This window comes from Lygodium microphyllum, chromosome 12 (assembly GCF_053477565.2).
Source record: "Lygodium microphyllum isolate KBCC chromosome 12, Lygodium_microphyllum_v1.1.10, whole genome shotgun sequence".
Classification (NCBI taxonomy): domain Eukaryota; kingdom Viridiplantae; phylum Streptophyta; class Polypodiopsida; order Schizaeales; family Lygodiaceae; genus Lygodium; species Lygodium microphyllum.
Genome location: NC_141146.1, coordinates 52,447,548 through 52,469,696, shown reverse-complemented (window position 1 = coordinate 52,469,696; position 22,149 = coordinate 52,447,548). Strand labels below are relative to the sequence as shown.

The 22,149-nt window shown below is 40.3% G+C and overlaps 1 protein-coding gene across 2 annotated transcripts in view; it reads left to right on the top strand.

Moving 5' to 3' along the window:
* Positions 1-20,489, top strand: part of LOC148027770 (dihydrolipoyllysine-residue succinyltransferase component of 2-oxoglutarate dehydrogenase complex 1, mitochondrial-like) — a 47,171-nt gene extending 26,682 nt beyond the window's left edge. Inside the window, exons 8-14 of one of the 2 annotated variants that reach the window (XM_087689477.1) lie at positions 17,381-17,656; positions 17,939-18,033; positions 18,648-18,738; positions 18,816-18,926; positions 19,089-19,283; positions 19,371-19,580; positions 20,047-20,489. In XM_087689477.1, the coding sequence (XP_087545603.1) occupies positions 17,381-17,656; positions 17,939-18,033; positions 18,648-18,738; positions 18,816-18,926; positions 19,089-19,283; positions 19,371-19,562 (960 nt within the window). In that variant the 3' untranslated portion in view covers positions 19,563-19,580; positions 20,047-20,489. Of the gene's footprint in view, positions 1-17,380; positions 17,657-17,938; positions 18,034-18,647; positions 18,739-18,815; positions 18,927-19,088; positions 19,284-19,370; positions 19,828-20,046 lie in introns of those variants that run through there. The other variant, XM_087689476.1, reaches the window with a different exon arrangement.
* Positions 20,490-22,149: the final 1,660 nt, after the last annotated feature.

Below are 22,149 nucleotides of genomic sequence, written 5' to 3'. Positions count from 1 at the left end.
GGGGCTACGGAGTGCTCTGCCGAGGGGGGGGTCACTCACCCTCTTGCTCCCTGCTGTTGAGGTTACGTCTGCGGAGTTGGCTGCGGCCCCCCCTATTGTATCCCTCTTTGTCGTCTCTGGACCCGTGTGAAGCCGTCAACGTCCACCTGTGGGCCTGTTGATGGAGTTGCCTTGGCTCCAAAGCGCGTATAGTTTGTTGCCTGGTGCCCAAAGTCATGGTAGTGCAGGCACTGGCTTGGTTGCCCGGTCACTGTGACCTGTTGCCTAAAGGAGTGACCTTGTGCCTCTATCTCCAAGAACTTGGGTATACACTTTGTGTCTTTTACGGCCACTCGTACCTTCGGGACTCCTGCAACTGTCACAACATCCGCGAAGGAGGCAGGAAGCTCTGTGCCAAAGAGCCGACCAAAGTCCACCACTAACTCTCGATACTCTACTACCAGTCCGGGGAAAAGTAAAGTGACTAGGCGTCTGAGAAATCTGTTGTGGAGCTCAAATGACTTCATTGTGAAACCGTTGTACGAGGGAACCATGTGAATGACTCCCTTCGTGGAAGCATAGGGCGAGCTCTCCATTAATTCACGAGTTGTGTCCACAGAGGTGAGACGAACCATGAAAATCCCACGGCCCATGAGGACTACCTCCACGATCTATGCCGTGCCAATGTGCAATGTGGAGTGGAGCCAATCCCGAAGTTGGGCCTTGGCTGGAGAGTGTCCTATTACCTGACTAAAAATCCACGTTTCTTTAAGCTCCAGTGTTGTGGCGTAGACGGCTAAGAGCTGTTCCTCAGAGAGGACAATGTGCAAGGTGTTTGATTGGGGGGCACTCGCAGAATGCATCGGTGTTTGATCAGAGGTTTCCATTGCACTTCCCTACTAAGAGGGGGGGGAGACATCGCGATGGTGAGGAGGCAGGTAAGAGGGACAGGGGAGGCGTGATGACCAGTCAGCGGGGGTGTAGTTCGATGGGGTTTGGGGGTGAGGCAGCGGCGCGTTGGTAGAAGCTTGAAATTTTAACTCCTCATATCCATCTAAAATTCCTCCTTGAAGCAAAGCCATTGAACAACCTTCACTTCTACTTAACTTGATAAAGACTCTCCTTCAAGCCACTTCTTGAACTCTTCGGACATGACCGTCTTTTGGAGCTTGTTGTGAATGTTGTAGAGGTGCTAGAGGAGAAGCCACATGATTGCTAAGCGTGTCTTTAAAGGCTTCTTTAACTCTAAGTCCGAGTACAAGCGATAAATCGCAAAAACTCGGACCTTGCCATTGTTGAAAGTGACCATTGTGCAAGTATCGTCCACAATCCTCTTCACCCACTCCAACTTGCCTATATCTTCCATAAGAAAGTCTAGGCAATGTTTGGCGTATGGTGTCCATACTATGGAGGGAAACTTGCCCTCAAGTTTCCACTCCATTGAGGCACAATTAGAGGCGTTGTCCATGACAACTTGCACAATGTTTTGCGCATCAACCTACAAGAATCAAGGTATGTATAATGCTCTGTTAGAATCAATATGTTTGAAAAATTTCAAGTAAATAAATTAATAAATTTGGAAAGTTATAACTTGCAACTAAACAAATCAATTACCTCGATGATGGCTTGTCGTATGTGTTGATACAAATAGGAGCCTGTGGTTCTCCTTCCCCTTGTGCCAACATCCACCGCTCGTAGGAAGTACGTACCAAGTGGGCAAGAGACAAGGATATTAATAACCCCTATTTTTTTATGGTTGCTCCATCCATGTGATAGGATAGAGCATCCATACTTTTCCCAATTGTTGGCACGCATCAACTAAAGCGACTTATCAATCCTCTCTCTCACTCTCTCACTCTCTCTCTCTCTCTCTCCCCCCTCATCAAGCTTCCTTGTATGCATATCATGGTATGTGACACCGTACCATCCCTTGTGTGGACCTACCGTAGCAATGTCTTTCACCATGCACTTCTATCGATCCACTTTAATGATGTGGAAAGAGAGATTGGACTTAATTATGGTGTGTGCAATCTCTTTTTGGGCTTGCCTTTGCCTCTCTTTAAGAGAAGAGAGAGGACTAGATACTTGGCCTTTTGCTTGGATAAGTGTGGCTTGCCTTTTTGGCATAGGTGTCCCAATTGAATGGCTCCTTGTTGATGGGATAGAGGAGACCCTTCCAACTGAGCAAACAGAGACGATTGGAGAGGGATCTTGTTCATGATTCGAGGCCCCATGATTGGGAGACACTACCTTCTTGCTTGCCTTTGAAACACCTTTGTACTGCTTCAATGGAAAATATTCTCAATAACATTCTTGGTGGACATCGTTGGGAATGGCGGGGCATGGTATGGCCTTTCCTCCCATTTTGCATATGTGAATGAGAAAGCGGGTGACAGATGGGGTTTGAATCTTGGGGCAATAATTGCCATGACACTTACAAGTGTTGGATTTCGCCTTCACTCACTCGAAATAGGCAGAATGCAAGCAAACGGCCTTGTGAAGAGGAGGTGCCATTGATGATTGGGTGTGTGGAGAGAGAGAGAGAGAGAGAGAGAGAGAGAGAGAGAGAGAGAGAGAGAGAGAGAGAGAGTACAAGATAGAGACTCAACTAGGTAGGTTTGGAGACTCAAGGGTGAAGGGTGGAGTAATTGAGGGAGTAGAAAGGGTAGAGAGGTTGGGGAAGTAGAGATAGCTTAAGGGAGTAGAGAGCTTGAGATGGCAAGAGTGCTTGAGGGTGTAGAGAATGCTTGAAGGATGAAAGAGATGGGGGAGAGGGAGAGTGTTTTTGGGTTTAGAGTTGGTGATAAAGAAGAGGAAAGGAGAGAGAGAAAGAGAGAGAGAGAGAGAGAGAGAGAGAGAGTTGGAGAGAGAGTTGGAGAGAGAGAGAGAGAGAGAGAGAGAGAGAGAGAGAGAGAGAGAGAGAGAGAGAGAGAGAGAGAGAGAGAGAATGAATGTACGCGTGTGTGTATGTACTATGGGCAGTAGATATGGGTCATGGCCCTTCATTTTGGGTTTAGAGTTGGAGAGAGAGAGAGAGAGAGAGAGAGAGAGAGAGAGAGAGAGAGAGAGAGAGAGAGAGAGAGAGAGAGAGAGAGAGAGAGAGAGAGAGAGAATGTGTGGGTGCGCGTGTGCGCGCGCGTGTGTGTGTACTATGGGCAGTAGATATGGGTCATGGCCCTTCATGATTAATCCATGCCACATGGTCATATTCCATTGAATCTTGATGATTGTGGAGTAGGGTTGTCATGTCTGATGGCATCCGATTAGTATAATTCGATGCTAGGACGGTATTAATTAGACTAATAAATTTGGACCTACGTTCAATGTTACGTTCAATGAAAGAAAAAATACATATAAATTTAAGTCTATGCTTAATGTTTGGACTTAAAAGTTAAAACATAAACTTAGAGATTCAAGTCAAAAGTAAGTGCAAAAGAGAGAACAAGACTCGAGAGTCAAGACTCAAGAGCATAGTGTAAATAGTGAAACCGACAACGTTATTATGAGCCAGATGTGCAATCTCACACAAAAAGTATATAAAAATGGATTGAGATAAAAGCCATCATCCATGGCTCAATTTGAATCAAGATACATGATTACTCTAGGTGTTCATATCACTCTCGGCATCAAAGGTGGAAGCATCCTTGTTGCCACCTGAGGAGCCATCACCTTCCTCAACAAAATCACCCTCACTAATAACATTGCCCTCGTCATCATACTCGAGCTCTCTAAGCTCTATGTGAGAGGCAATGAAGAGTCTCTTGTCAATTGTTTGGCTCGGAATGTGCAATGTAATCAGCTGTAAATGATGACACTTATGAAGCTTGAGGGGTGAGCTGAGTAAACCTTCTAGGGCCCTTCAAAGAGAAATTCGGTGGAAGGATTCAAGAATCCTGCATGGTTAGTTGGTACCAACAAGGTTACGGGTCTTGTGAGGAGACTTGGAAGCTGAAATAATTGTAGGAAGGCTAGGAGTAGGAAGTAGATCTGGCACAATAGGCACAATCTCAAGATGATGTGAGTGGATTTGAGAAGGAAGTGTCCATTGGAGAGGACTATACATTGTCTCCCTCATCAAAGACGACAGTCCTTCTAATGATCATGTAGTTTGTTTGAGGATCAAACAAATGCTAGGCTTTCACTTAGGAAGAATAGGCCACAAAGATCAAGAGATCTGCTCGACGGGTGAGTTTTTCTATCTTGTCATGAGGAGTGTGTGTATAAGTACGACTACCGAAAACTTTGAAGTGAGAAATAACAGAACGAGAGCCAAAGAATGCCTTGTATGGAGTCTTTTTAGGGATTGCCGCAATTGGACATTGGTTAAGGACATACACAAAAGTGTTAACAGACTCAACCCAAATGCGTTTAGAAAGCTCTGTTGCAAACAATATAAGAGCATGTTATATTTATGATGACTATTCGGTTCCTAAGCTCTACGACTCCATTTTGTACGGAGGAGTTGGTAAAGGTGAGTTGGCATGCAGTGCCTTGCTCTTGTGGAGACCCAGAAAACTCGTGGGGGGTAAACTTGCCATCATAATTACTCTTCATAGTACCCACATGACGACTAGTCTGGTTATGGACTAGTAGTATCCAAGCACTGAATTAAGTGAAGGCATCTGACTTGTGCTTTAGGAAGCACACCCACATGTATATGGAGAAGTCATCCCCTATTAAAAAGAAATATAGTGCGCTATTCAAGGTAGCAGTGCATGTGGGACCACAAAGATCTACATGAATGAGCCTAAGGGGTTCAACAATATGAGTGACAAATTGCTGAGGAAAGGGTGTACAATTCTGCTTACCTAGCTGACATGCTTTACAGACCCCTTGAGATAGTTTAGGCTTGGAAGGCCCTCAACCATCTCATGACACAACTCATAAAGAGAGTTATAACCAAGATATCTTAAGCAAAAATGCTAGACACTTAGAGTTTGTGGGCTCTCTTGTAGTGACCAAGGCTTGGAAGTGATGGAACTCTAAATCATCGGTAGTCGGCTCGGTAAGAAAATGTGTCATGTGGTAAAGGCTATTAGGCTATGCCTTGCCTTGAGCAATCACTAAACCAATTTGAGAGTCTAGGACCTCGATTGTGGTTGCGGTGAAGAAAATTGCTTGTCCCGATTGGCAAAGCTATTGAATGAACAACAAGTTCACTCTAAGCTGGGGGATATGATAGACATCTTCCAGTGAAGCGAGATCCAGACCCTAGTGAGTAGGAAAACTAATGTGGCCTTTGACGTGAATCTTGACAGAAGAGTTGTTTTCTATGCGAACTCTCTCGGTTGCAAGGGCTTGAGAAATGAAAATTTCTGCTATAGGACTCATGTGATGGGTAGCTTCACTGTCCATAAGCCAAACAAGTGTTGAGGTGCTTGGGTATGACGGGTAGGTGGGCCTTTGCAGGCACCTAATTAGGAGGCAACTCGCAGATGCGAACAAGACTTGCATCCGATGTCTCTAAGGAGACATTGTGGGCCTTTGTAGACCAGTCAGACAAACCCTCTGGAGTTAGAGTTCAGTGACTGTGATGATTGACAGGTGGCAGTGTAGATTTAGGCTTGTCACTGCCCCTATTGGGGGTTGCCACCACCTTGCTTTCCCTAGTAGGGGTTACACGATTGGGGTGCAGAGGTTAGATTCTTGGATATTTGCCGTGTGTCTCTTGCCTTAAAATGACATGGCTAGCCTTTTGACGATATTGACAATACCTATTCTTCTTAGGTACATTTTACCATCGAGATCTAAGAGTAGATTGAGTGGTTCCTTGGGATTCACTAGCTTTGTTTTGATTTTGATTTTAATTTGAGTTTTGTTTGCCCTTGCCTTGTTGTCTCCCTTGAGAAGAGCCCTACTATTGAGGATGTGTTATGATACATTGATCGAACAATTGTGCGTAACGTACCAGCTGACACTCTAAACTCATAAAATGTGGGCATTTGAGGGTGTGAAATTACTTGTTGCACAAAAGGGAAATATTTTCTTGGCAGCTTGTTAAGGAAGAGGGTAACTTGATTGTCTGAAAATCTATCCCTTGTGGTTGTGAACTCAGCAAGGAGATGCCAATACTCACCTAACTTGACTTTCAAGTCATCCTTGTTTGTGATTCTAATGTTTGGGAGCTCATGATCCAAATTGAAGGAATGAGTCTTATCTCAAGCTGCTTAGCGGTTAGTCAAGTGTGCCCAATGCTTGGATGCTAAGTTAAAATGCTGAAACTACGAGTGAAACTCAGGCTATAAGACTTGCTTAAGCTCGACAAAAGCAGAGGTGTCCGCAAGTTTTTCATGAGCCAACAATCTTGTAGAAAGCATGTGCGAGATCAAGTTGGAGTTCTAACCCTTGCACTGAATTTCATAGGTTTTGAGAGTCTAAGATAGGTCTCAACAAATTTAACCAAGTGGTGTAGTTTGATGGTTGAAACAAGCCTTCTCAGTAAATGCATGCTTGGTAGATGAGAAGCTTGAACCATGAGGTGTCTATGCAGATGGATAGGTGGGGTAGGATGGAGGGTAAGTTGGTGGTGGATAAGGAGGAGGAGGGGGTAAAGGTGGATAGCTAGAAATAAACTACTAATGTCCAATGAGTGCCAATTGTTGTGGAGGTATTGAAACGGACATAGGTCCATCCAAATACCATAGATTGAGGTGGAGGCATTAGAACACGAAAGCCCTATCCAAATGTTAGTTGGAGGCATAATATAATGACCGGATGGTCCATTAAGTCATGCCATAGAGGCAAATTGCAATACCGAATGATCCACACTCAAGTATGTTTGGGATGCATTCCCAGAGGTGTAACTTGAAGGTGTGCGTATGGAAGGTTGAGCCTCCGTCATTGGTACACCATCCGAAAACGGGTATGTAGAGGTTCTAAAGGCACTCTCCAATAGCTCTTATTACTAATTATCTATCACATTCTCTCTCATTCATTCTCTTTTTCCTCCCCTCTCTCTTACACATGTTGATGTGACATGACAAAATCTCCTCCCCCCCTCTCTCTTTGTGTCCCTGTCTCTCTCTTCCCAGAATCATTAAGATTCAATAGAATATGGCCATGTGGCATGGATTAATCATGAAGGGTCATGGCCCATATCTATTGCCCATAGTACATATACTCATTCTCTCATTTTCTCTTCTTTTTTCTTGCCAACTCTAAACCCTAAAACACTCTCCCTCTATAAAAATCTCTCTCCCCCATCTCCTTCATCCTTTAAGCATTCTCTATTCCCTCAAGCACTCTTGCCATTTCAAGCTCTCCACCTTTCTACCTCAAGCTCTCTCTACTTCCTTAATCTCTCTTATCTTTTTACCTCAAGCTATCTCTACTTTCTCAACCTATCTACCTTTCTACTCCCTCAGTCACTCCACCCTCCACCCTTGAGTCTCAAAATCCATGTTCTTTAGTCTCCATCCTCTACTCTTAAGCTCTTCCTTTCCCTCTGTGTGTGTATCTCTCTCTCTCTCTCTCTCTCTCTCTCTCTCTCTATGCACCCAATCATCAGTGGCGCCTCCTCTTCATGAGGCCTTTTGCTTGCATTGTATCTATCTCGAGCGAGTGAAGGAGAAATCCAACACTTGGAAGTGGTATTGCAATTATTATTTCAAGATTCAAACATGATCTATCATCCGCTTTCTCATTCACATATGCAAATTGGGAGGGGAGGCCATACCATGCTCCGTCATTCCCAACGATATCCACCAAGAATATTGTTGATAATACTTGCCATTGAAGGTATTTCAAAGGCAAGCAAGGAGGTGGTGTCTCTGGAGCATGGGGCCTCGGATCATGAACAAGATCCCTCTTCAACTGTCTCCGTTTGCTCAGTTGGAGGGGTCTCCTCTATCCCATCAACAAGGAGTCATTCAATTGGTGACACCTATGCCAAAAAGGCAAGCCACACTTATCTAAGCAACGTGTATCCGGTCCTTTCTCTTCTCTCAAAGAGAGCAAAGACAAGCCGAAATAGAGATTGCATGTATGATAATTGAGTGCAATCTCTCTTTTTACATCCTTAAAGTGGATCAGTGAAAGCAGACGGCGAAAGACATTACCACTGTAGGTTGATGTGAGAGATAATACGGTGTCACATTCCATGACATGCGTACAAGAAAGCTTGATGAGGAGAGAGAGAGGATTGATAAGTCACTTGAGGTTGTGTATACTGGTTGAGCAAAGTATGGGCGCTCTATTCTATTTGATGGATGGAGCGACTTAAAAAAAGAGGGTTGATCAATATCCTTGTCTCTCGTCCGCTTGCTACATACTTTCTATGAGCGGTGGGTGTCAATATAAGGGAAAGGAGAACCACGGGCTCCTTTATGTATTGCACATATATCAAGTCATCATTGAGGTAATTGATTTGTTTAGTTGCAAGTTACAACTTTTCAAAATTATTAATTAATTTATTTGAAAATTTTCAAACATATTGATTTTAACTTCATTATGTGTGATCTTGATTCTTGTAGGTTGGTGCGAGTTGTCACGGACAATGCTTGTAATTGTACCTCTATGAGATAGAAACTTGAGGCCGAGTTTTCCTCCGTAGCATGGATACCATGTGCTGCACATTGCCTAGATGATCTTATGGAAGATATAGGCAAGTTGAAGTGGGTGAAGAGGATTGTGGACGATGCTTGCACAATCGTCACTTTCATTAGTAGCAAGGTTCGAGTTTTTGTGATTTATCGCTCATACTCGAACTTGGAGTTAAAGAAGTCTTCAAAGGCGTGCTTTGCTGCCATGTGGCTTCTCCTCCAGTATCTCTATGACGTTCGCAACAAGCTCCAAAAGGTGGTCATGTCGGAGGAGTTCAAGGAGTGGCTTGAAAGAGAGTCCTCATCGAGTCAAGTAGAAGGAAGACCGTTCAACGGTTTTGCTTGAAGGAAGAATCTTGGATGGATATGAGGGGTATTGTCATTGCTGTCACGCCCATATACAAGACGCTTCACATGACTGATGTGGACGGATCCATTATCAGCTCTATTATCTTATGGCAGAGGAAATAACAGAGAGAAGTATTGACCATCTTGGATGAGGGGGCTTCTTCTTCATGGTAATATCTTTTTTTTCTTTGGAATTTTTATCACGATTCAAGGTTTTTTTAACTTTTAGAATTCACATTGTCTCTCTCTCTTCCCACCATCCAAGTCTCGAGAATGATGTATATCCTCTTTCTCGAGATTTCTCTTTTATCCCTTTGTAGTGACATCTTAGATACCATGCTAGAAAGAGATGATATTATCTCTTTGATGAAGGAGAGATAGAAGTGGATGAAGTGACCCATCCATGGGTTTGTGGCACTCTTGAATTTCACATTTCAGAAGCCCTCACTATTTGTGGATGCAAATGTCCTTGCTGATCTTGATGCCCTTTTTTCAAAGGCTTTGGTGGAAGAGTACCACGGTCCCTCCTTCAAGAGCTCATGAACTATAGTGATCAAAGAGGCATCGCTTCGCTTCTACGACTTGTTGGAAGAGGGATTCATTGGTGAAGTCTTTTTTTTGGTGGTAGTTGTTTGACTATTAATTGCTTCACCTTTAAAAAGTGGCTTTACGCATCCTTGCACAAGTTTGTGATAAAATCTCTAATCTCTTAAATTGTATTTTTTAAAAATTGATTTTAGTTGCAAGTTTGTATTTTGAAGTTGAAATCTGTTTTCTTTTTTCTATGTGCTTTAGGATTGTTTATCGAGTGCATGTAAGAGAAATTGGTTTTCTTATTCTCTCGTGTTTACAAAAATTTGCAACAAGCTTAGTATGTGACAATTGGAGCGACTAGTTTATTATCGCTCCAATTTACATATGCTATGTAGTATTCATGAGATATCTATGGCAAGACAGGTATACCATATGAAACCGAATCACGTAACATATTTAGAGATGTTTTATTTATTTAGTCTAAGTTATTTATCCTTTAAATGTATAGGTTAATGTAGATCTACCCTAGCTGTTCGCAAGTACACTTAAAAGTGACTCGTGAGAGGGACTTGGAGAAGGAGCAAATATTTAGAGAGCTTTATTTGGGGCTTGAGGATTCTACTTTGACCAATTTGATTTGTTCCTTGATTCGAGCAGTCAATTGGCCTTCATCCGCTTTGATGGAGATGGAAAATGCCCCAAATTCATTGATTTGCTGCTCCACTTGAATTTGATTGAAAACAACTTTAGCCTTGTTGAATCCAAGTCTTGGAGCTTCCTATTTTTGGCATGCTTATCGAGTTTGCTGGTAAACCCTAATTTCTGTTGCAGATTAGAGTCTATAGTAGAGAAATCTGAAATTTCTTAGCGTTTGGTGACCTCAATGTTGTATTCTTTAGAGCAAAGTTGTAGAAAGGTTGGGAGATGAGAGAGAAAATGCTGAGGAGAGAGAAAATTCGGGCTTTCTTTACAAATAATTGAAGAAAATCAGTCATTTATTGTTGCTGCCCTATCTCAACAGCTTGTAGATGCTACCATTTGATGTTGATTGGTCTTTTCTTGCCCTTGGCTGCCTCAAAAGGTCTTGCAATGGTTATAGGTCAAACCAACACCATCTTTTCTCTCTCTTTTGCAAGTTGAATGCACTAAAAATGCCTCTCTCCAACCTCTAAAGACATTTTTTAGTCTTGGACGGGTATGTTAAATAAGTGGTCGCCTGGTATGTTAAATAAGTGGTAGCCTTTTCAAATAGTTTTTCAGCATTATTCTTAATTAAAGATTAATTATTAGTCTTTAAATACTAAAAATCAATCTAATAATTATTTTGGTGCTTAGAAAAATAATCTAATTGACCAATAATTAAATTGACTAGGCGACTTCCATTCTCGATTGTCTTTGTGCCATCTTTGACCATTGGATTGGTGTTAGGTACTATTAAATGTCACTTCTCTAGTGTCACTAACTGACACCTGTGGCCAAATGATTGACCTAGGACAACAACTGGAATTAGATACCACCAAGTACCTATGTAGCATAACTTATAGCAATTTTTGCCTTTGACATTCCTTGATTTCCTTGGGTCTCGTGCTCGTAAATTTACTCTAATCCCAGTTACACCTTATTGTGTGACATTTACTTAACCATGTGATTAAAGATTAATCTACATGTTAAGTGAGGTTTTAAAAATACATGTCCTCATGACAACCCTCCATCCTAAAATTGTTGCAATTGGTCTCAATTGTATTCCTAGATGCATCAAAAGCAAAATAGTGGATTGGAATTTCCGTAAGGCATGATAGTTAGCACAACATTGCGCACTATTGCTCAACCATTCTGTATGTCCAACACATGCTGAAAATTACTAGCCAACATAACATAACATAAGACTCACAAAGAATCTCAAAAACATTGTTAGATTATTATGGGACATGTCTATTTTTCATGAGTACAACTCATCTAGCAAAACCAAACTATAGCATAGCATAAACCATGGCTAAAACATCAATGGCATCATAACATATGCTGCTGTCCACAAAATTGGTTGAATACCACTAAATATTAATAATCATACACTGAAAAGCAACATTCATTAATTAGTCCTCGATGATCATTAATCAATGCAAATATATAGTTTTAGAGTTTTAGTGAGAATCATACCCATCTGCATACCGAACTTAGTGACTAGTATGTTGAATAGTGATCTCCTGGCAAATATAGTGTCAGCTACAATACTCTGAATGTATGCTGAATACATGTGAGATCCACTACATCTAGAGCTGTCCATCACTGAGGAGCGGGGGTGCTAGCTCCCTCACGATTATTAGGTGATACTCTAGATCCTTGCTTTGTTGAACCTGGTTGAGCCCGAACTAAAGTCGGCTCTAACTGTAAAGCATCAAGGAAAAGTTGCAACAATTGAGAATGGTCTACCAAGCCATCCTCCTCCATCCACTTGGTATCCGTTGGTGAGTAATTGTGAAACTTCACCAAGTATCTTTTGGAAACCTTACCCTTGATTTTTCCCGCTCTTTGTGTGCCAGAGTTTACTCTGGTACCATTATTTCATCAAGCTCTTCAACCTCAGGTTGAATTTCAGCAGATACATCCTTTGACACATCACCATGAACATAGTAGCTAAGAAACACGTTTGAATTTGAAACTTATGAAACGCTTTTGAAAGTACGAAACGTTTCTGAGAGTAAAAAAGTTGGTGTTTTTAACATTTTTTATTTTTTTGGTGAGTTGGAACCCAAAACATGATTTTTTTTTGACAAAAACTAATGGGCAATGTTAAATATGATGATGATGATGTGTAATGACTCGTGAGGGCTTAAGATTTGAATGAGAGAGTGATTTTTTAATGATTTTGTTTAGTTATTGGACTTTGCCAATCTAGTATCTATTCTTGTCTTGAGATTTGAATATTATACGACTTTAGTCTCATTTATGAGTTATTTATGATATATTACGATTCATTCTTGATTTCGACATTTTGTCAGTTTGTTTTGAAATAAGAATCATGATATTGTAACTTGATTCAATCTATATTATAGATAGGCTATTTACATGTTAATTTCAATTTTCTTTGTATGATATGTATGAATCATAATGTTTGAGTTCTAAACCATAGTATAGCTTTGCCCAAAGACTAACTTTGACATAAGTGACAAGTTAGTAATGGATCATAGATATGTAACGTATAATGTATTATTCTCAATTGACTCTATTATCACTCAAGCTCAATTAGCCATTCTTTGTTTAAGAGAGAGTTCCATAGAGGTTTAGAACCTCTTTCCCTAATCAAAACTATTAAAAATCCCTATATAAAAAACCCCATGTTTGAAACTTACGAAACACATCTTTGACGTTTCGTTTTTAAACGTTTTTGATGTTTTTGGCTGCTATGACCATGAAAAGACCGAAGCAAGCTCACATGAAAGGCATTGTGTATGTGCCAACGTGGAGCCAATTTCAGCCTATAGCATGCATCAGTGATCCTCTCCAACACTTGAAATGGTCCATAATATCTCATAGACAGCTTGGGATATAATCGCTCTTTGCCCTCCATCTTACTTTAAATGGTTCTTAATATCTCATAGACAGCTTGGGATATAATTGCTCTTTGCTCTTCATCTTTTTCCGTGCCTTTTCAAAATATAGTAGTACATAATTACATTCGCAAAGTGCGAAGCACGCCTATGACGATCAACTGCCTTGATTTTCAGCTTTATTTTCAGATTTGCCCTTTTTTCTCAACCTTGTTCTCAGTCACATGTGGCTTGGCATCACTATCTTGGAATCTTGCATCCTTTCCATGGAGCAATTTGTTGGCTGTAATAGCAGTTTCTATAAGCTGAGACATGCTGTAAACAATGGACTTAATGCAAAAATCCCAAATACACTTTGGCAAACCACAAGTATACTCCTCCACCTACTCATGGAGGGGTATTATGCTCTAAGAATTAACTCGTAGCAATGCATTCCAAAACTTCTTATTATACTGATCCAAGTTTTTGCAATGTTTGGAATTCAACCAATTCCAAGCTATCATAATGTCTACTTCAAAGGTATTTGTTAACCAATTTGAAGAAAACATTTGCTTGAATTGGACCCAAGTGATAGGTGACTTTCCTTGAATAAGAAGTGTAGATCACCACTGCAATGCATTTCCCTTCTAAAATGTGGTTGCCTTGCATATCTTAGATGCAACAGTGAAGTCGCCTCCAGAGTAGGTTGCATCAAACTGCCAAATAAAAATAAATGCTTTCAGTCTATCTTAAAATAGGTTGTTGCAAAAAGGGTGCATTTGATGTATTTACATGATAACTAGCACTATGAGATGCTCCGACATGAACAACACCAAATCTTTGTGCTTCAACAATACATGTGGTTGCAGATACATATCCATATGGCCTGCTTTGTGCCCTAGGCATCATGTCTATGCTGCCATACATGGGATTAGGTATTCAACTTGCATTACACAGATACATTGGGTGTTTTGAGCCATGCGTTGATTGCTGCATACCATAGGGATTTGAGCTATTCATTCCCGTATGCGGTGCCTATCCAACCATAGTATGAAAAATGGTACCACCACAAAAGTATCCTTGCTGTCTCATGCTTGCATGTGCATAATTACCTTGTTGCCCATGTTCTCATGGATTGGTACTATCAAGTTGGCCATGCATTTGCACTTGTTGCCCCACGGGTACTAGCCGTTTTTGGTCAACATGCATTTTCGACTCTTCTAAAGAAGGCTTAAGGATTTCCTTGGGTTCTTGTGGCTATCCTGAATTTGTAGAAGGTGTCTTCAGTACTTCTCTCTACCTTTGCTGTCCTTCATTGGGGCATTCATGAATCGAGAAAATTGGGGATCCTTTGCCAATTTAGCAAAAAGATTTGCTGTTGTACGTATTCGATCCTTGAAGCTATTGCCGATTTCTTCAGCCCATTGCTGGTCATCAACATTCACATTTGGGTATACATTGAAGTGTCAACATTTGGGTCATTTTCCACATTCTCAGCTTGCTGTCCATGTTGAGAACCATGCCCAATATCGGTCATTGAATTTTCTCCTTCACCACGTGATTGACCAAGGAGTAATGCATTTTCTCCACTTGATTCTATATCACCATATGAAGACATGCTTGGTGTAATTCACTGCTGAGAGCAATTTCAGCACTAATGCAATAGTCCCAAGCTGCAATCAAGTGCCACCGGCCCAGCAATTCAAAGGATTTGATGGTATCTCAGCAATGGAACCTTGAAACTAGCCTTCTTTCGTGGGTGGGTGGTAATTTCTTGATTACAACTTAGTTACAATAGCAACATCTGTTACAAAATGAGAAATGCAAATTAACTCACAACCTTGGACAATGGACACCTTGTTGGCCCCAAAACAGGTGTCCCTTTCGATATTTCTTTAACTTAATTAAAGAAGTAGTTGATGTACAATGGGATTTTCCTAATTCCTTTCGGTATTTCAACTTCCCTTGTTGTCCAAAATGACCAGTAAGTCTTTAATTTAATTTGCCCCTTGATTCAAGCAGTCAACTAGCCTTCACCTTCTTTGATGGAGATGGAAAATGCCCCGAATCCATTGATTTGCTAGTCCCTCCACTTAACTTTGATTGAAAACAGTTTCAGTCGTGTTGAATCCAAGTCTTGAAGCTTTCAATTTTTGGCACGTTTTTGGAGGTTGCTGCTAGGACCTAATTTTTGTTGTAGATTAGGGTTTACAACAGAGAAATCTGAAATTTCTGAGCCTTTGGTGATCTTAATATTGTAATCTTCGGAGCAAGATTGTAGAAAGGCTAGAAGATGAGAGAGAATGCCAAGGAGAGAGAAAATTCAAACTTTCTTCGCGAAGAATTGAAGAAAATTAGTCATTTATTGATGCTTCTTTGTTAAACAGCCATGGAAGCTGTCACCTATAGCTTATGACCACTAGACAGAAACTATTGTCCTATCGTATATGCTATCATTTGCACCAGGATTTTGGGCTAGTGTCACTTGCTCCTAGAGAGCTCCAAACTGTTGTCACATGTTGTAGGATTGATCCGTAGAGGTTGCAAATCACAGCAGTAGCCTTTCCTTGCTCTTCAACAACCTCCTCGTCTCTCACAATGGTTGGAATAGACTCCACCAGCCCTTAAAAACGTTTTTTCCACTTTCAGGGGCAAGTTTTGCCAAACGGTAGTCTTCTAATTTCATTTTCAGCATTATCTAGCCTATTAAATATTAATTTTATATATTTAAACACAAAAAATTCATCTAATGTTATCTCATTGCCCAAAAAATTAATATGACTGACTAATAATTAAATTGGCTAGGCAACTTTCATTCTCGAATGTCTTTGAGCCATCTTTGACTATTAGATTAGCATTAGGTACCACTAAACACGACTTCTTTAGTGTCACCAACAACTGACACTTATGGCCAAATGAATGACCTAGGCTAGTAATTGCCATCAGATGCCACCAAGTACCTGTGCAATATAACTTATAGCAACTTTTGCCTTTGATTACTCTAACCCTAGTTATATCTCACATGTCCAACATTTACTAACCATGTGATTAAAAGGTAATCCATATACATATCCTAATGAGATTGAGACAGCTTGATGGGAATCCCTAGTTGATTGGTTGCCCCTACGTGTAGCAAAAGTATTATCAAAATTTTTTACATGCTTGTAGACATTCTCAAGTGAATGAAGGGGATTGTGGAGCATCTCATTATGGTAGTTAGGCGGCAATCCACAAAGATATCACATGTAGAGAGAAGCGCTCGAGGAGTGATAGCTATTGGCAATATTTGACCTGCAGCCAATCTGAAGGCCTTTCTCGTAAAGAATTCCTGAATTTCTCTCTTTTGGCATTCTCTCACCTTCTCTAGCTTGTGCTCAGTCGATCTCAACATTTCTCAACCTTTTGGATCAGATTTCAGTCAAATTTGGTGGACGGCAGAGTGATCTCTGTTGTAAACCCTGAATTTCTGCAGAAATTAGGGTTTGACAACCACCTCGAGACACATGCCAATTAGTGAAGGCATTATGCACTGAATTCAGTACCTGAAATTTGTGTAGTTGTGAGGGAATTGGATGCTAGCCCATTCATTGTAATTTGGGGTAGCATTTGGCCAGTTGGAGGCTCCATTTGTGCAAGTCTTGGGTGAAAAATCAAGGGGCAATTGGACGGAATTGATTGCTGATTGTTGCTATAGCAAAGGGGCTTTTGGAACAACAAAGGAGATTGTGAATCCCAGCTTGTACTCATTCCATCAGTCAAGTTAAATAAATATTGAAAGGGGCGCCGGTTTTGGTGCCAACATGGTGTCCAATGTCTGAGATTATTAAGGCAATTTGTGCAATTTAAGTTTTCATTTACTGATTGTTGTAACTAAGTGCTTGACCAGGGAATTACCACCCTTTCCAAGAAGGCAGGCTGGTTTTAATGGACCGTTATACTGGCTGGATAACAAGTATTGCTTTGTCATTGAAAACAACTTTGAAAAATGGAAGTGATCTGAAATTTTTGAAAGCTCACAACATTCTTTGTGCTACTTCTCCCTCAAGACAAGGCTATGGTAACTGATGTGAATATCTTATGATCTCATCTACAAGAGTAAATCTTCATACACTAGCATGTTTTGCATTTTGGGCTAATCTTTGGCCTAAAGGAGATTGCACAAACCTAAAATTTCAAGTCTTAAGTAAATCTTTGGTTGTGTGGAGAATTCAGGCTTTTTCTTTGTATTGATACCTTTTAATTGTTGATTCTTAGTTGTGTGGAGAATTTGGACTTTTTCTGTATTTAATGCCTTTTAACTGTTGATTCTCTAGTTGTGTGGAGAATTTTAACTTCTTCTGAATTTAATGCCTTTTAATTGTTGATTGCCTGGACATGCATGCTTAATTTGTGCCAGATCTGCAGCTTTGCTCTGATCAATGATTTCAAGACTTATAGCTGTGTTGAATGCAGCTTACAGTGAAAGAGGGAGACACTGTTTCTCCTGGAGTCATAGTTGCGAAGGTGGCAGAAGGGGCAGAGGCTCCTGTAGAAGTCAAGAAGGCCGAAGAACCAAAAGCAGAAGAAAAAGTTGAGAAGGCTGAAGTACCAAAAAACGTAGAGGCTTCCAAACCTGCTCCTGCTATCCCCTCTAAACCTTCTCAGTCGCCCCTTCCATCTCCTCCTCCAATTGAGCCTGCCAAAGAAGCTGGAGAGCCAAAGCTCCCACCAAAGGACAGGGAGCGCAGGGTATGTTATGTGCACTTGTTTCTGAGGGTGAATGCTGTGGGGTTCAGATGACGTTATGTACTTTGTCTTCAAAAGTGGTTGGATTCATGAAGCTTTTGTACTTATCTGAATTGGTGCCGATGTTGTGGAAAAGTAACAATTGAATAAGCTTGCTCCTTGGGGAATCATTATGATAACGGGGCAATGAATTTATGTGGTTTTACCTGACGTGTGATGATTATCCCTCTTCCTAGAAGTTCTACTGCATAGATAATGTTCTTTTAATCTTGTATGCTAACTCAGGTGCCTATGACACGGCTGCGAAAGAGAGTTGCTGCTCGCCTCAAGGATTCACAAAATACCTTTGCACTTCTTACCACTTTTAATGAAATTGACATGTAGGTATTCTGAACGTTATAATACCTAGTTGTGGTTATTTGTGAAAATTTTTGATTCTCCAGGTACTTGAAAGCATTATATGTGTGATCCTTATTCTCACCCAAGGATAAGGCAATGATGATATCCTTTCTCTGTGAACTTATGCACAAGTTCTTACTCGTACCAATGATGGAACTACCTTGCATGCATAATTAGGGTTAATGCATGAGATGAATTACAGCCAGCCACATTGATCTTTACCCCAACAAAATAAATACCCTATTTCTAGGATTGGTGAACTCTTAGACTATCTCTAGGATACTAAAGTCATTTTCAAGATTAACTTAAAATACTATCAAATCCAAATCAAAGAAGATCAATGCATCCTGAAAATGACATTCAACACTAGATATATAAAACTATGAATTCAATATTATGTTGTTTGGTCTAGAAAATGCTCCATCCACCTTCAATACTTAGTGTAGTGACATATTCATACACTAGTCTTTAAATCTATTTCAGTGTACATTGCAGTTGTTTGAAGGTAGGCTGGTTTCTTCAGATAGTGTGCAAAGTCCATTGTGATTACTGTTCTGAACCTTGCCCGTTTATGCATTTCCTGAATTTGTTTCAGGACAAACATAATGGAGCTGCGGTCTCAATATAATGAGAAGTTCCAAGAGAAGCATGGATTGAAGCTTGGGTTCATGTCTTGTTTTGTTAAAGTAAGAAAAACGTGTTTGGGCAAGGGATCATGTGGTATCGCAAAATCCTGCAAAATAAATTCTGAATTGTCTTGCAGGCTGCTGTCAGTGCCCTTGAACAACAGCCAGTTGTGAATGCTGTGATTGATGGTGATGATATCATCTACAGAGACTATATTGATATAAGCATTGCTGTGGGCACAAAGAAGGTATGAAGTTGAATATCTGTTTTTTCTGCTTGCTATTGTTCTCAATGCTGTCAAGATGCTACATTGAATGATTTTCCTATGTTTTAATGCTTATTATTGTTGGCAAAGCTGTTAGGAATTTTCCTATGTTTTAATGCTTATGATCGTCGGAAATGCTGTTAGGGGCTTGTGGTACCTGTTATACGAGGTGCAGAAAGGATGAATTTTGCTGAAATTGAGAAAACAATCAATGATCTGGCCATGAAAGCCAACAATGGGTCAATCTCAATAGATGAGATGGCTGGAGGGACCTTCACCATTTCCAATGGTGGTGTATATGGAAGTCTATTGAGTACGCCTATTATCAATCCTCCACAGGTGGGCATATCCTTTTGGCCCTGCAAGGGTCTGGTCAGGTTCTAGTTTTGTTAGGACGTTTTCTTATTTTTCTTGTGCCTCATGCAGTCAGCAATACTCGGAATGCACACAATTCAGAAGCGACCAATGGTTGTGAAGGACACTGTGGTTGCCAGGCCCATGATGTATGTAGCTCTTACTTACGATCATCGACTGATTGATGGAAGAGAAGCAGTGTACTTTCTTCGTCGTATCAAAGATGTAGTGGAAGATCCAAGGCGTCTACTTCTGGATGTATGAGACATGCTGCGGTCTATGGTGAACATTCTTTTCACATTTTTCCCCACCTTGGCTTTTGTAAGGGCACCCCTTTTGGGCTGCTGGGACTGAGTGAGTTTATGTCAGTCAAGCAGCCACTCAAATAATAATGAGATGTCTGATGATTTTTGACATGTACGTAATAGATTTGGCCTCCATATATATTGATACAAGTGATAAAAGCAGAGGATAGGAAAAACAACCTACCTTGCGGACTTCCCCATTTTGTAATTGTGTGAATTAAAAACATCTGCATTTATCAGCCTCTGTACCATCATTTTGTTTCGCAGATGCATTGACACTTGAGCTCTATAGAGGCTATGCAATTCCATATTCAGTTCTATATTTAAGATGTTTCAAGATACAACTTCAAATGAAGGCTTCAAGTATGATCTGTTAGGAATGAATCTGATAGGGATGAATCATGTTATTTCATCTTTGGCTTAAACATTGTTTTATGTTACAGCTGTAGACTAGTCTGATTGCTAGCCTGCCTTGTGGGTTGGACCATCAAACAACGAGGAGCTGCTTCAAATGACAGCTGCTTCAAACCACTGCATATGTGTCAAAACTTTTGCACTGACTTAAGCAAGTCGGTAATGGCATTTGAATCATTTGCTATGAGTGCTTCTCCCTATGCAAGGCATGCCATAGTAACATGGGAGAAGAAATCAAAGATACATAGGGAGAAGAAATCAAAGATACATACTTATCTACTTCAGGAGATAGAAAGACGAGCGTGACAGATGTAGTGTTATGTTGACCCTATGGAGGTCAGGTTGGATACGATGCTTAATCGGAGCAACAATTAAAAAGATGGTAATAGAAACTAGGTATGTTTCATTTCTCATTAGGTTTGCGCGGTGCCTATCTTTTTGCAAGCAACAAAATTCTTAAATTTCTCAAATCTTTTTGATAATGCAAAATTTGAGTCTTAAATCTCTGATCATAAGCTTGTTCAGTTATGAAACTGTTAGGGCTGGTTAGTTTCATGTTGGTACCAATCTCTTAAGAATCATTCATGCAAAGAGTCTAAAAGTAAAATTTGGAATGATTGCTTTTTGATTGCTTTTCCCTTTTAAATAAGCCAACTCAAGGCTAGGTGGAGACTATGAAGAGAAGTTAGGAGTTTCTTGCATACACAAAAAAGAGAGCCATAAATCATAGGAGAGAGAAGAATTCATAAGTACCAAAACTGTTAGTTGAAAAGAGGCTTAAAAATATTGATCAAGTAGTTAATGACAAGAGGATCAATATACAGCCATTCAAGCTCAAGTTTTCTAGAAACTAGTGGTTTGAGATGATTAATAGACCCATAAAATTAGAGATTAATCTTCATTAAGAAAAAGAGGAAGGCCTCGTTTGCATCCTGATTAAGAAAAAGAGATTCCTTCATTCGACGTTGGAATGAATTTGTTTGTTATGGTGCCCTCCCTAGGAGTGTTTATGAAACAAGGCATAAATCAAGATGAAAATACTATTGATCGAATTAGAGATCAATAACTTGATTAACTTCACTTTGCAGGATTTTTGCTAAATCCCTTGCCAACAGGACATTAAGATTTTCTGTTCTTTAAGTAGGTTTTGGTAAAGGCTAAAACATACGACAAATGTGAATGAGATTTTATCTTTTGGCCCTTCTATGGTATGTGATTTGGTGGAAGGTTTATAAAATTTTTATGGACGTTGGGAATACAGGAGTGAGGGAAGTATTCAATCATATCACTTCTTGAGTCTTTTCATTTAACGAAGATCCATTAGATAGGGTTGCTTGTGTTATGAAGGGAATATGTATCTCAGATGCAATAATTTGTCTTTTGGAATACATGGACTTTTGTAAGAGGACTAACCAAGATTTTGTGTTATTTAAATAGATTTTGGCAAAGGCTAAAAAATATGGCAAATTGGAACGAGATTGTACCCTTTGGCCCCTTTATGATATAGGCTTTGATAGAAGAGACCCCCCACCCCCCCACCACAAAAAAAAAAAAAAAAACACACACACACACACACACAAAACAAAGATTGATTGATTGATTAGGTACTTAAAACTATCAAGGAATGAGGATTTTTAGGTAGTTGGTATATTTGGATTTTGAGGGGTGATCTTGAACCAAAGATGGATGTTGGGTATTGGAAAAATTAAGAAGAAGATTGATAAATTAAACAACTTCAATTCAACCAAGAAGCCATGGTAGTGGTGGTAAAACATAGTTATTTGTGTTGTGTAGTTTCTAGCTTGTTGGAGACATCCTAATCCTTCCATGAATAAGTTGAATTCTATTTACAAGAATTTATTTTGGAGTGGGAACATCAGTAGTCCTAGGACCCCCAAAGTAGCTTGAGAGGCTTGTTGCCTCTTCAAAGGTTAAGGAGGGCTTGGGCTACTTGGTTTGAAAAACCTAGCTAACACACTAGCTTGCAAGTTGATTGCTAGATTTTTATGGTTCATAATGATGCTTGGTCCATTCTACTCTATCAAGCCCATAAGATCAAGCTTAAGGGGGCCAATACCTAGAAATCCCCTCGGAGAGTTGCGTCTCTAAGAGAGCATTTCTTTAGTTTGTAG